This window comes from Tripterygium wilfordii, chromosome 21, assembly GCF_013401445.1.
Source record: "Tripterygium wilfordii isolate XIE 37 chromosome 21, ASM1340144v1, whole genome shotgun sequence".
Taxonomy (NCBI): Eukaryota; Viridiplantae; Streptophyta; class Magnoliopsida; order Celastrales; family Celastraceae; genus Tripterygium; species Tripterygium wilfordii.
Window position 1 is genome coordinate 17,702,213 of NC_052252.1, and position 15,899 is coordinate 17,718,111.

General features: G+C 36.4%; 2 protein-coding genes and 1 pseudogene across 3 annotated transcripts; all 3 read left to right on the plus strand.

The window, feature by feature from the left end:
* Positions 1–4,202: 4,202 nt before the first annotated feature.
* On the plus strand, positions 4,203–6,229 carry LOC119989034. The gene has a single exon (XM_038834323.1). The coding sequence runs from the start codon at positions 4,288–4,290 to the stop codon at positions 5,872–5,874; it is 1,587 nt and encodes a 528-aa protein (XP_038690251.1). The 5' UTR covers positions 4,203–4,287; the 3' UTR covers positions 5,875–6,229.
* Positions 6,230–8,185: 1,956 nt separating this feature from the next.
* Positions 8,186–10,173, plus strand: LOC119989033 (annotated as a pseudogene).
* Positions 10,174–11,754: 1,581 nt separating this feature from the next.
* Positions 11,755–15,892, plus strand: LOC119988170 (rhomboid-like protein 19). 2 transcript variants are annotated; one of them, XM_038833121.1, is made up of 9 exons: positions 11,755–11,966; positions 12,127–12,251; positions 13,233–13,293; positions 13,407–13,573; positions 14,065–14,170; positions 14,283–14,485; positions 14,590–14,727; positions 14,898–15,041; positions 15,846–15,892. In XM_038833121.1, exons 1-8 carry the CDS (start codon positions 11,943–11,945, stop codon positions 14,998–15,000), a joined length of 927 nt encoding a protein of 308 aa, XP_038689049.1. In that variant the 5' UTR covers positions 11,755–11,942; the 3' UTR covers positions 15,001–15,041; positions 15,846–15,892. The 2 variants fall into 2 exon arrangements, with proteins under 2 accessions (XP_038689049.1, XP_038689048.1); XM_038833120.1 differs by lacking the exon at positions 15,846–15,892 and having other exon boundaries at positions 11,756–11,966; positions 14,898–15,211.
* The last annotated feature ends 7 nt before the right edge of the window (positions 15,893–15,899 follow it).

The following is a 15,899-nucleotide window of genomic DNA, read 5'->3' on the forward strand; positions in this document are numbered from 1 at the left end:
TTACGGGAATTATGAAAAGAAACAAAAGGAAAAATTAATAATAGTGAAGTATTATTACAACATAGCTAGGCTTCTATATATTCTCCACTCTACCAGTTCCATTGCTTTTGGAGATGGACGGAGTCCAATGAATTTATTCTTTCCATTGATGATTAGTGATGAAGTGACTCATGTTTCATTATTTTCTCGTCTTTTCTTTGGCCCAAAGTAAGAATTTAGAAACTTAAACTTCAAACTAGTCAGCCTGCATATATAAATTAACCTTTTTTTTTATAATAAATCTGAATTTATTAAATTATGAAATAAGAATAACACATAGACATTACCAAAAAGGCCCCAAAAAACAACAGAAGCCTTAAACAAACACCCAGAACTAATGAAGAAAACCTAAAACAACCACAACCTCTAAGGAGAACCGCAGAATAAATTTATGGGGTGGGCGTTGATTGCTTTCACTTAAAGTCTTAAACGTGTTTTTCTTTTCTTTTCTTTTTTGTGGTGGGTGTTGAACAAAATTATGGGGCGTATGTGATAGTGAAGGTAACAAAAAGGACACATACAAGGAATTCAATCAATCAATCTAACTAAAGATTTTGTTTTAGAACCAAGCACGTTTGAGTTTAGATATCTGAATAAAGGCACCGTAACTTTGACCAAGCTAAGGTACACTTACACTTTTGGTCAACCAAAGAAATCTCCCAAGATCTTCACCAAGATTTGGATAATACTACAATGGCCCCAGCATGATTGCCATCTGCAGCTGTGTCTCTTGTTAGATAGTTTTCATGCTCCACCAATACATAACATAAGTATATTAGATGTGATCATAACATTAAGGAGATGAGTTCAATTACACAATTAATCTATTAAGTGATGAGATTATCATACTAGCCAGCATCTTTGGTACGTATTTGGATTACACCACTCTCTCCAGACAACTAAGTTGTCGAGGTAGGTCAGGCGGTCCATTTTTTGTATTTCATATTTGAAGGTCGAGTAGAGGTAATGGGAGGTTGATCTCGAGATAGGTCAAGATGTCGTAGTCTAGAAGTGTGATAATTAAGGATGTGGTTATGAAAGTTATACTTGTGGAAAATTATGGACACACAATGGACAGACGATTTTTGGCCACTACAACTAACTAGTATTTTTGTTTCGTATTTGGATTACACCACTCTCTCCAACCATCTACGTAAATCACAATGAACCTTTATATACAAATGCAAATTAAGATGATCTTTTTTCGATATCAAGGTTATCGCAAATAAGTTGAAGCATATTAATGTGATGGGTTGAACTTATTACATTCTCTAAGTTGAAGAATTCATTCTCATCCAACTTCACCATTATTGGGCATGTAAAATGACCTCATATATATCATACAGACATACACACTCACACATTGAATGTATACATGATGGATGAAATTGTATATACATAATTAACACAAAAGGTTAATAAATTGAAAATATGTTTATGCATACTTGTTTAGTACTAGAGTTAAATAGTAGTTAATTCGTGCGATCCACAATATTATATTAAACATTTTAGTTATAAGTATTCTTGAATAACATGATACTTACTATAATAATAAACATTTTTTTAAGTCTTATACTTTTAAAGAGAAGATAGATTATCTCCTAATAGACAAATTGAATATTGATCTTATTTGGAAAAACTAATGCACAATTGATCATGCATGTGAGAGAGCGGAGATTAATCCATGTTAGTCCAAAGAGGGAGCCCATGAAACTGAGAGATCAAAAGATGTAAAGGGGGAAGATAGAGAGATTGATAGTAAAGCGTGTAGAAAAGGCTGGCACAGGCCACTAACTTTCCTTGTATGTAAAAAATGGTAAACGATCAAATATGACAAAGAGAGCAACTCCTTATTCAAAATGGTAACTCAAAATATTATATACAATGTCTTTCAATTATATATGCATATATCTATATGTGTGTATCGATTAGAGTGTAGGAATGCAACAAGTGTGGGAATCCTGGTGTTGTGTGTCAGATTAATATGTTGCCCTTGCTGTTTGCCTCTTAGTGTCTCCCGGTTAGATTCTACTCCAACCCCTCTCTCCCTCTCTCTCTCTCTCTCTCTCTCTATATATATATATATATATATATATATATATATAAATATAGTTTCTCTCTCTAGCTAAAAGTGTGTATATATATAATGGACAGAACACAACACAACACAACAGTGGATGGATGGACTGGCTTAGTTTGTAAGCTTTCTCTCCTTCTATACGCCTCGAACTGCACACACAAACACACACAGAGACAGATGCAGTCATGTGCTCCTGCCACCCCATATGCCTGCCATTGATGATCATCATTTTGATTCTCTCTCGTGTCTTTTTCTCTGTGTGTTTGTGTTGTTTATTTTATGTTTTTCTATATTCCTCTCTGTTTCAATGAGAGAGAGAGAGGGAGAGAATGAGTGAGATTAATTATTCGTTTCCTCGAATTAAATCCCAACACCCAACACGCATGTAATGTTATCTCTACTTTTGAGAAAATTACTTACACCCGCCTCTTCTCTTAATCAGTTCCTTTCTGTGTCTTTCTACCTCAAAACCCTAACTATTAAAGTACCCTGAAATTGAATTCACTATATTGAAATACATACTGATACTGGGGGTTAAGAGTCAGTAGTTTTCTTGGAGTTTTAATCATAGATATCCAGTCTGTTTACTAGTTTGGAGTTATATAATTTTTTAAATTTAATAAACAAATTGGATATTTGTAATGGCCACTGCAGTGACTTCTACTTTAAGACCCTAGTCCGTGATACTGGGTTGGGGTGCACAAAAACCTAATCTCACGATGCCCTAATTAATAGTACTGCATATATAATAACATAGCTATGAATGATATGGATCCTAGTAGTTGGTATCACAATTATCATAATTGCTAAATTGTACGCACATGATTTCATGAGGTGTGGAACATGTGAAGTTTTCAAATTCACTTGTATCATGTGCATTAAATTATTGGGATAATTGAGATACCAACTACTACAATCTTTATCATTTTTGTAATAATACATATAAGAAGTAGTAGTAAATTTAAATGTTTTTTAATTTCTTTCGATAATTATCAAAATTAGATGTTTCATGTTTCAACTTTTATATTGATGTGTTTATTAGTTATTTCCATAATCCTCCATAATATAATAAATAAATAAATAATATGAGGAGGATTTAGATTATAAAAATAGATTGGGAATTCTTGTAGCATTCTATTGTAAATTAATAGAATGAATAACATTAAGTTGATATAATATTGATTCCATGTTAATAAAATGAAAATAACCATCATGCTTATTTTATAAATGGCATCAACCTAGTTAGTTATGAGCAAGAATTATAAGTTTAGGATTTAAAATGAAAATAGTACTCATATAATACCTGCTTTGTAGTTCCTAGTCACAAAGTAATCAGATTCATGGATTCACTGTTTTGCACTATAATGTAAGAGTAGTTAACTAAAGAGATTATTTTTTTTGAGTATTAAATAGGTACTTCATTTAATTTTTAACATTAATAGATTTTTTTTACTTGTGCAAATTAACATTAAAGTGATTTTAAAAAAAAATAAAATAAAATTGATGAGGTCAACTTAAGATGTCCAACTCCAAGCAACAGATGAGCAATATGGGCCGCACCCTTGTAGTTACACATAGTGGGCTTAAATCCAGTTCAAGATTCAAAAACTGGGGTGGGCCCATGGAATTAGCCCATTATTGAGTCAATCCATCAAGGTGAAAATTTAAAACACAAAGGATCTCCGATAAAAAGACCAAATGAAATCGCGGAGATGGTTTTTTTTTCTTTCCCATGGACCCTAACTCTAAAGTTATGGGCTTAGTTGGTAGATGAAATTGTGGAGAAGTTTTATGGAGTCAAGCCCATTAATATTCTCACCAACTTCGACAGTTGATGTTTGCTGGTGTCTGTTGTGCCATTGAAATGGAGTATTGAGTCTTGATCAATCCCCACTACCATGTTGAATATGTTTAGATTGCATGCATGTCAGCTTGTGTCATTTACGCGTTATGGTCAATGACAGTCTTATTTGAAGTTTCTTGGAAATGAACTGGAAGATGCCGGCGCCCACTTAAATATTAATCAACATATATTGACTTGACTTGGATCTGAGGTTGAGTGCGTGTATAAAATGATAAGCAATCTGACTGAGGATCTTGCAGAGATATATCTATCCACTTCTTTCTTTCAGTTCTAAATAGTCTTGAAATTGTAGAGAGAGATATATATGGAGGTGCTTCAATTGATATCTTCAGATCAAATCCACCAACACGATCTCAACTTCCGTGAAAAGGAAGCCATACACCTAAACGGGGGTGAAGAAATTCTATGTTGTGCCTGCTCGAAATCGCTGCTGGATACTAGCTTCTACTGCTGTGGTGAGTGTTTTTTCTTTCTTCATGAGACTTGTGCAAAGTTACCCCCTATGATTAAACACCCCTCACATCGTAAACACCCTCTGATTCTTCATCCGAAGTCACCATACAAAACTAATCAAGGCTACTGTGATATGTGTGGGCTACATATTCTCAACTTCTCTTACCATTGCTCTGATTGCAAATTTGACCTTGATATCGATTGTGCTATGCTTCCGCGGTGCTTCATTCAACCAGAAAGTCACAAGCATCATTTCACTAAGTGGTGTAGGTCTGATCCATTTACATGTGATTTCTGTGGCACATATAGTGATCGGTCTGGATTCCCATCGGAAAATTTGCTCCCTTGGAACTGCACTAATTGCCATGTTGTAGTTCATAGTAAATGTATGTCATTGCCATTCACAATCCATGTACCACAACATGATCACCCCCTCATCCACAATTATTTCATTCCTGAAAGTCAATCTATTGCTTTAATCTGTGGAATTTGTGATAGGGAAGTGAAGAGAGAATTTGGATGTTATTCTTGCCAAAATTGTTCTTGTCTTGTCCATGCCAACTGTGCAATGGACAATGTATCAAAAGTGGGACAAAAGTTCTGGGCAGAAGAAATTGAGACAATAGAGGATCATTTACTTGAACAAGAGATTGAGCATTTTAGTCATCCTCGTCATAAATTACTTTTGGTGGCGCATCATGAGGATGATCATGAGATCAAGACAAAATGTGATGGTTGCATGAGTCTCATCTCTTGTCCCTTTTACAAGTGTCTAGAATGTGATTTTTCTCTCCACGTCACATGTTCCAAATTGCCTAAACAAATCAGTCACCCACTTCACGAACAACACCCCCTAACCCTTGTCCGAAGTAATGAGAATTTGGTTTTCCAGTGTTGGGCTTGTTGGAATTGGTTTCATGGCTTCGCCTATCATTGCCGAACTTGCATGAAATCTTTCACAATCGATGTCCGATGTGCTTTAGTCAATCCTTTTGAATTCTACCATGACAGTCATAAGCACCCTCTTAGTGTGTTTACCCAAGGCAATAACCATTCACAATGTACTTCTTGCAGCAAGGATCACCTCATGTATAAGCTCCTCCGATGCAAAGAACAATGTCCTTTTGCATTGGATTATGGATGCGCCACACTACCACGTACTGTCAAGTATGAGTACGATGACCATTCTCTTGTCCTCTCATACCATGGAGATGGTAATTCTAATCTCCATGATGATTCAAATGGGTATCCTTATTGTGATATTTGTGAAAAATATAGAGATCCTAATATTTGGTTTTACGGTTGTCCTAATTATTCTGAGTGTCCGATTTATCTTCATCCCGAATGTGCTCATGGTGACTACCCCTACGTCAAGCTAGGAAGCAGTATGAAGGGTACCTATTTGCACGAACACAAGGCTCTTTTTCATCCTAAGTAACTACGAAGAATGCCACTTGTGCAGCAAGAAGTATCGAACATTGTCCCTTGAATGTCACAAGGCAGACTGCAATTTTAAGGTTCATTACAACTGTGCCATCCGGAAAAGAAATAATACTTTAAGACAACGTGGCCTGTCGTGGAGGAATTGGTAACGGTCATCAAAGTCTTGAGTAAGAAGCATAATACATATGTAAACCCTGTTCTGTGCTGTAAGTAATAATACTACCACTATAATGCTCGAGAGGATACTTGAAAGCACTGTGGATCCTAAACTTGATGTTATTTATAGACTAAAATCTGTTGTTTCTTATAAATAATAACAATGGGTCTGTCAGTTTTATTCTTTTTTTTTACTCTAACAAGGGTATCCCCAAATGGTATTCAGTTCATAAGATTTTATTATTTCTTAGTTCTTAACAATTTACGGATGTCTACACAATAGCACTCTAACACTCTTGTATGATCACCATTTAGGACAGTTATGGTAACGATTACCGACTACGGAAAATCATTACCATACCATGTTAATTTGCCATATCCTCATAATGCTTTGGAGTTTGTCACCTTGGCTGATAAACCCCTTGATTTTCTCCACAAAGGAAATTTTGGAGTGGGTAAAAGCTATTCTCTATCCAGGTGATTTCTTCCCAATCCTTCCTGAAGACATTGAAAATTTCAACTCTTGACAGTAATCAGTATGGATATATTATATGGATGGCTAGAAACAAAATTATTCATGGTGGCTATCCCCAAGATCCCAGAATTGTTATTGCTCAAATCAGTAAGACTTTTAACCACCATAACAATACTTGGAAGAAAAGGAGGGGCAAGCCTTTATCAAATGATGATAAATGGTCCGCTCCAAAATCAGGTTTTGTGAAACTCTCTTTCGACATGCCCAGGGTGTAGATTCTTGTTTTACAGCGGCTATAGCTAGAAACGAAACAGGGCATATTGTTTTTGCAGTGGTGAAGTCTTCCAACAAATTGGAGTCAAATATGGGAAAAGCGTGGGTAGTTAACTGGCGAAGTCTTCTACACAAAGTGTCTTGTAGACGGGGATTTTACAATCAAAGGAACGTCGTTGATCGGTGAAAACTTGACGCTGGTGTGGTGTTAGTCGAGAAAGCTCTAACTATCAAATTCGTAAGCTGGCTGAGTATTTAGTGAGAGAAAGTTTCCAAAAGGGAGAGAGAAATTAATACCTTCAAAACAGGATCCTTTATGGTGAGAAGGGCCTTGGTATTTATAGTTACTATTGTTGCAAATTCCAAGGCCCTTCTCTCTATTTTTCTTTTTGGCAACTTGATTACTAGTTAACTCCTCTCTGTTTTTCTTGTTGGCAACTTAACTCCTCTCTGTTTTTCTTTTTGGCAACTTGATTACTAGTTACTATTGTTGCAAATTGTTTTCAGATAGTCGTATCTAGCCTTTTCTTTTTATCATCCTGGACAGCTACAGGAACAAAAATCTCTACCAGTTATGGCTTAGTTGTTGAGTTTCTTGGCTTATGGAGATGTTTTTTTCCCATGAATCCTAACTCTAAACTCTAAAGTTATGGCTTAGTTTCTAGATGAAATTGCAGAGAAGTTTTATGGAGTCCAGCGGTCGGAACCCACCCTGCAAGGGTTGTTTGGAGACATCTTCAAGGTGAGAACTTGAATGATTTGGTTTTTCATTGAATGTCATATGCCGCTCAAACTCTGCAACAATATTTAACAGTCTTAAACTAGCAACCATTAGATAGGAGGCTAATAAAAGTACTGGATATATTAGACATTTTCCACCAAAGTAAAATGAATTGCATGAGGAATTCTGTTATCGATGCCAAACACAGATATTGATTCACCGGAAAGTGGAAACTAATATAACTTTGATTGTTGACATCAAATTGTGTAGATGATGGGGTGAAAAGCACTGTGTCCAAGTTCTCGCCGACTTCGACAGTTGATGCTTGCTGTGCCATTGAAATGGAGTATTGAGTCTTGTCTGATGGAGGTATTTAGCAATGCCTTAACCCCCCCTCCTCTTTCCAAATACCAGTCATTTAGTCGTTAAGTAAATATAATGATCCTCTGCCCTCTGCTTGTGTTGATAGTTTATAGGCTCATTTTATTTGTGCATTATTTGTCAACTATATGTATTTGTTTTCACGCGTTATGTATATATATATATATATAGTCAACTAGACAAACTTTTAATTTGATATGAAGTTTCTTGGAAGATGGCCCGCACCCACTTAAATATTAATTCAGATATTGACTTGACTTAGATATGAGGTTGAGTGCGTGTATAAAATGATGAGCAATCTTGTAGAGTTATCATTATACCACTTCTTTCAGATCTAACCAGTCTTGAAATTGTATAATTAATGGAGGTGCTTCAATTGATATCTTCAGATCACCTCCACCCTCACGATATCATCTTCTGTGAAAAGGAAGCCATACACCTAAATGGCCGTGAAGAGATCTTTTGCTGTGCGTGCTCAAAATCATTGGCTGGTGCTAGCTTCTACTCTTGCGGTGAGTGTTATTTCTTCCTTCATAAGACTTGTGCAAAGTTGCCCCCTATTATTAAACACCCCTCACACCGTAAACACCTTCTGATTCTTCGCCCTCATTCATCATACGGTCCCGGTACAACTTACTGCGATAGTTGTGGACTTGACATTGTGAACATCCTTTACAATTGCTCGGTTTGCAAATTTGACATTGACATCGATTGCGCTATGCTTGCACGGTGCTTCATTCAACCTGAAAGTCACAAGCATCATTTCACTAATTGGTTTAGGTCAGACCCATTTACATGCGATTTCTGTGGCATATATAGTAATGAGTATCGGTTTGGATACTCGTCAAAAAATTTGCTCCCTTGGATCTGTACTAATTGTCATGTTGTAGTTCACAGTAAATGTATCTCACTGCCATTCACAATTCATTTACCACGACATGATCACCCACTCATCCACACTTATTTCATTCCTGAAAATCAATCTATTGCTTTAATTTGTGGGATTTGTGATGGGGAAGTGAAGAGAGAATTTGGATGTTATTCTTGTCAAAATTGTTCATCTGTTGCCCATGTCAACTGTGCGATGGACAATGTACAAAAAGTGGGACAGAAGTTGTGGGTAGAAGGAATTGAGGCAGTTGAGGACCAATTACTTGAACAGGAGATTGAGCATTTCAGTCATTCTCATCATAAATTGTTTCTGGTGAGACATGATGATCATGAGATTAAAACAAAATGTGAGTGTTGCTTGAGTCTCATCTCTTATCCTTTTTACAAGTGTGTAGAATGTGATTTTTCTCTCCACGTCACTTGTTCTAAATTACCCAAACTAATCAATCACCCACTTCACGAAGAACACCCCCTAACCCTTGCCTCAAACGATGACAATTTCGTTTTCCAGTGCTCGGCTTGTTGGAAATGGTGTCATGGCTTCGCCTATCATTGTCGAACTTGTATGAGTTTCAGAATTGATGTTCGATGTGCTTTAGTCAATCCATTTGAATTCTATCATGATAGTCATGAGCACCCCCTAAGTGTGTTTACCCAAAGCAATAAATTCTCACAATGTACTTCTTGCGGCAAGAATCCCTACACTTGCTCAAATGTAAACAACAATGTCCCTTCGTATTGGATTATGGATGCGCCACTCTACCACGTACAGTCAAGTATGAATACGATGAACATTCTCTTGTCCTCTCATACCTTGGAAATGATGATTCTAATGAGTATCCATATTGTGATATTTGTGAAGAGTATAGAGATCCTAATCGTTGGTTTTACGGTTGTCCTAATTATTTGGAGTGTCCAATTTATGTTCATCCTCAATGTGCTCATGAGGACTACCCCTACGTCAAGCTAAGAAGCAGTATCAAGGCTCCTGATTTGCACGAACACGAGCTCTTTTTCGTCGGAAGGAACCAAGACTTCCTTCCATGCCACCAGTGCGGCGGCAATGAACGGGCATTGTCCATTGAATGCTACAAGGCAGACTGCAAATTTAACATTCATTGGTTTTGTGTTAAAGATATCATTCTCAAGACTAGTCGGGAGCCCGTGAACCGTGTATTGAAGAATGGGTGATGGTCGAGTCTTGACTACGAAGTATAGTGTTCCTATACTGTATACTGTAGACACTGTTATGTGCTGTTAGCAACGCTACTAGAACGCCCAAAAGGGTACTTAAAAGGACTGTGGACCTTAAATTTGATGTTGTTTATAGACTCAAACGACTCGAATTTGTTGTTTCTTTTTTAATAACAATGGGTCTGGCATTTTTTTTTTCTCAATTCCGATACGAAATCAACTATAGTTCATACATATAACTTGGGTTGGAGTATGACTGCATTTAGGCCCTGTTTGGAGGAGTATTTTTTGTAACATTTATACTACTTGTTAGTATAAATGCTACTGCCTTACCAAACAAGTTTTTTTGGCACGTAATCCGAGACATTTTTACTCAGCATTTTATGCTACTTTTGACATGCTACTTGTATAAAGCATTTTAGTAGCATTTCACCGTCAAAAGTCAATATTATCCCCATTAATTTTTTTATTCCATTTATACCCTCACTTCATGTGTTATTATAAATTAATTAATAAATAAATAAATTTATTGATATTATAAAATATTTATCATTTAATATATGCTACTCAGCAAAAATGTTACCAGCAAAAGTTCAACCAAACACCACACAACATTCGAGCAGCATTTCTGCTACTAAAATTCTCCAACATTTCTGCTACCACCATTTTGTGCAGCATTTATACTACTTTTGAGTAGAAATGCTAGTTTCAACCAAACAACAATTTGGTAGCACATAGTTCGAGAGACTTTTATGTAACATTTTCATCCGACTTTGACATGCTACTCTTAAGGAGCTTTTCTGGAGCATTTCGAAATTATTCTCATTATTGTCCCCAATAATTTAATGTTATTCCAAGATTACCCCTCATTTATTGACACGTTTTGGTGATTGTGGGACTATCCTACCGGTAGGACACAATATATAGCATAGTGATAGGATACTTAATGTATCCTACCGGTAGGATACGGTATGTATCCTAGTGATAGGATACTTATGTATCCTACCGGTAGGATATTGTAATTAGATGATACTTAGTTGTTCCACGATTGAATTTCTAAGATAAATTAAATAATAAATAAATTAAATTCAAATAAATTGATAATTTATTAAGTAATTTATAATTTATTATTATCTTTAATTAATTTAAAAGTCATTATATTATTTTTAATAATTAAATTGTTTGTTTGGATACAGCGTATACAACAAATATGCATAATACCTCCGCACGTAATTTATCACAAAATGCTACACAACACAAATGTTAATAGCAAAAGTACAACCAAATATCTATTCAGCATTCAGCCAGCATTTCTGCTATTAAAATTGTTCAGCATTTCTGCTACCACCATTTCTGTTGACATATCTGCTACTTTGTAAATGCTCTACCAAACTAACCCTATGTTTGATTGGCAAGGACAAGAATGGACTCTCGTGAGTTTCAGAGGCCATGAGCCTGCTAAATTAACGTTCGTTTAGGTCGTGGGCCTGCGGGAAAAATGGGTCATGAGCTGATGAGCCTATTGATTCGGTTACTATCCAGTATCCAAGCCTTGGCCCATGGGCATGTTGGGTCTTGATGGGTCTTGGGCCTGTTGAATCGACTGTTACTCAGGCTGTTGGACTCTTGAGGGGTCATCGGCCCGTTGAGTTGACTACTACCCAGACCGTGGGTTTGTTGGGCTCTTCGTAGGCCGTGAGCCTGTTATGTCAGGTTTTTGGCCTATCACCTTTGATTAAGAACAAATTATTAATAAAATAATTTGCAACAAACAATGTAAACTCGTCCGAGTCTCCTCTGTACTTGCAACATGACATAAGACGGTCAATCTAGTCAAACGGACTCAAACCAGATCACGTAGCCCGCATACGTCACCGCTTCGCCGTATTATCCACCATACGTAGACACTAAACCCCAGATCACCGCCATCGCCAAATCGAAGGCTGTAGTTGCAAGCATTCATCCTTCACTCATGAGTTCTCCGGCTCTCTCAGGAGTAAGCCCTCACCTCTCTCTCTCTTTCTATATATATGTGTGTGTGTTTGTGATCCCGAGATTTCTCGTAAATTTTCCGCCAAATCTTACTACCTGTAATTTTCTCTTGCACCAATGAATATGTTGTTTGAAATTAATTAGCCAATTCAACGTAATGGCAGGGCGCGAGCTTGTTCACGGGATTTACGAGGCTATGCAAGGGCCTGGCTGTGGTACTCATCGGTGGCCATGTCGTAGTTCAGATTTTGCCTTCGGCTCTAACTTATCTTGCTCTTATTCCTGCTAGGTACTCCTCGATCTATATTCCTACTGTTACTGTTCGATTAACTTCGACTGTATCTTGTGCGGTGTTGAGGAGGATTGTTCATTGACTTGGCATTCACATTGGTTTAGAAGATGCTAACAAAGACAATAATTACAATTAGGTTTGAAGTTGCATGGTTGCAATCTGTTAGGTTTCCATGGTTTTGGATGGCACTTGAATTTAAATTTTACATGAAACTTTGATAGGATTCGAAGTTACATGAACACCTTGGATATGGATGCTGAATCTATGTCCCTTGGTAATTGGGGGAAATGGAAATAATGTTGATGGCGCATTGATATTGTTTGTAGATTGATTTTCAATTTGTTCCCCTTTTACAAGCATGTATTTGGATACTATTTGAGATTTTGTTGAGAAGATGACTTATCCACTATTCAATCAGTAAGTAAGTACTCTAGTGGCTTAAGTTGAGATATTTGTCACCGCACAAGAGGGAAAGATATTTTCATTGAATTAACTACCCCTTCTTTATCCCTTTTGTACATTCACCTACTATGGAAAATTATTGTAATATTGAACTTGGGACCATATTCATGGTGAAAGCTTATTCCTTTTTGTGGAGCTTCCTTTAACTGCCGACACCTTATCAAGTCTTTTTTTTTTCCAGAAGAGTTTTATAGGTGTTGGCACCCCAGCAATTTTTTTTAAAAAAAGTGAAAATCGTTTAATGCTATATGCTATTGTTAGTTTTCTGGTTGTAGAATTTAAAAAAAAATATTGCTGGATGTATCCTTGTGGCCTATGTTCACCAAAACATATCACCGCCTGCATGTCGTAGATATCTTTTTTTTTCTTGTATTTGCAAATGGGTATTGAATGCTAATTGTTTGGTTATTGAGACAACTCTGCCCAGTTGTCCCTAACCACCTCTGAGCTACACATTACTTTAGATGTGCAAGCCTTACTTGAATAACTCATTTCTTCTGACTATTTATTTTGTAGGACAATTCCTTTTGCATGGAACCTTATAACCGCTGGTTACATTGAACAATCAGTATATGGGGTATGCTGTTCTTCTTATGTAAAGAACAATAGTTTGCTTTAATGACTGTTTTCCCACTAAGTTCTGTCTGGCTATCTTCTTATAGTAAACTCTTGGTGACACTTGTTCCCTAGGTTGTTGTCAGCTCAATTGGTCTACTTCTCACAGGGAAGCTGCTTGAACCTGTATGGGGGTCTAAGGAATTCTTAAAGTTCATTTTTGTGGTCAACTTCCTGACTTCCCTCTGTGTTTTTGTTACCGCTATTGCCTTGTATTACATAACAAGGCAGGAAAATTACCTGTAAGTACTATGCTTGCTCTATGCATCATAGATTTTATATATAGTTGATCCGCTTGTAACTTTTTTATGTTTTTATTTGTTTTATTATCTATCTCCTACATTTCCAACACCACCACTAAGGGAGCTTTGATGGTAACTGCACAGTAACTCGAATATGCACTTCGGTAGAGGATTACCTGTCAAAAAATTAGTAACACTTGCAAAGAAAAGAAATATAAATTCAAATACTACTTGTGATTGTCTTTATTTAATCAACTATGGCACTGTGCTTTCAATATTCAATTATAGCATTTTATTTGCACATTTTTTCCTTGGATGTGCGTGGTATCATCAGCTAAAGCAACCTTAAATAATCTCTTAATTCATCATTTACATTTTACCGAATTTGTTATCTTGTTACGTTTAGCACCTTGATACATATTCTTTAAGATAGATTTTTGCGCCTGTCTCCTCCTTTTTATGGTTGATAGTGTTTTGGATTTTGTTGCTAGTTATATGCCGCTTTCCGGCTTCCATGGCGTCTTATCAGGGTTCTTGGTTGGCATCAAGCAAATTGTGCCAGACCAGGAGCTGTCAATATTAAGAATAAAGGCAAAGGTGTGAGCCACTAACATTGTCTCTCAATTCATTTACCTTAGGTCTCAAGAAAATATATGCACTTTTAAGTCCCTAACATCATCCCTTTTGTATTTTGTTCGATGCTTTGCAGTGGTTACCATCAATCATGCTATTGATTTCCATTGCCATAAGCTTCTTTACAGCAGAATCGGCAACTTATCTGCCGACCTTAGTATTTGGTACTTATATGGGCTGGATTTATCTCAGATACCTGCAAAGTAAACCTGAAACAAAACTTAGGGGTGATCCAAGTGACGATTTTTCCTTTTCTTCTTTCTTCCCTGAATTCCTTAGGTATATTTCTACATAATTTTATTGACGTATAATAACAAATTTTGTTGAAGGTAACATTTCCTCTATCCTCTTTCTCAAAGTATTTCACATTCATAATCATGCAGACCTGTCATTGATCCGATTGCATCGATATTTCATCGCCTACTCTGTAGAAGATCAGAAACTTTTACTGATGCCCATGGCTATACATTGGGAGGTGCTCCATTGCCTGGTTCTGACCCCATCGAGGCATCTAGGAGGAGGTAACATTGCTGGCTTCATGCTGCGATATCATTCATTGTTTACATGCAAGTTGGAAAGTATTTGCATCATTTGAATACAAAACAATAACAATAATGGACTAGGATTAACATGGGTGAACAAAAGAAAAGAAACTTGCATTGTCTGCTTCTGACATAACTGCCCACTGCAGAGAAAGAGGCGCAAGAGCTCTGGAGGAAAGACTGGCAGCTGAGAGGTTGGCTGCTGCACGGGATGAAGAAGAGTCGCAAAGAGATGCCACAGAAAATGTTTAAAAACTTGGAACTTCCATTTCTAATCTTGACCACTACAGAAGGTAGTCTCTATTTCCGGTTATAAGTTCGAAGTTTGTGCAGTAGTTGGAGATAAGCCTTGTGAATTATGGACAGTTTTCTGTTTTCATTTTTCCTTGGATTGTGATCCTTGTGGTAGATAGAATTTGCTATTTTCTCCTTTGTTTTTCATGAATGATGATTCATTTTCAAATCTGCATGATGTACTTAGAATAGGAACCTTAAAGATAAATCTTATATATATATATATATATATATATAATGAGTTTTCTTTTTTACTTCTATTGTCAGGCTTTGCTTAAGCCAACCTATGAGAGAAATATATATATATATATATATATATATATATATATATATATATATATATATATATATATATAGAAATGTGACTTGTTCTGTTAAATTCTCTAACAAGGCAATGAAACTTCAACCGTTCAAACTCAAAACATTGAATTTGCTTTTGATTCCTAGGGTGCCGTTTTCAAACATGTCATTCACAGGTCGAATCTTCCAATGCTAAAATGTGGACATTTGTCCAATATATTCAACGATATGTTTGACACGCACATGGGTATCGTGTCATGCAGAAATTTTCTACCTAACGAAAAGTAATCGTAATCGGGTTATACAGAAATTTTCTAACTATAAAGTAAATTGCATCAAAATCCAACTTAACTATCTACACCAACTTAAGAGAGAATAAATGCCGCTAACAAGTAGAAGAAAAAAAAATGGCAATCGGCTTAGCATTAGAGTAGTGACCCACCACAATTGCACGAACCTGACGTGCAAGTTTAACTTTTTCTGCTTTATTTATTTACCGACAGGAGTTGCGGTGGATCTCTCTTCGCCACGTCATCCGTACCAAACCATGAAATGAA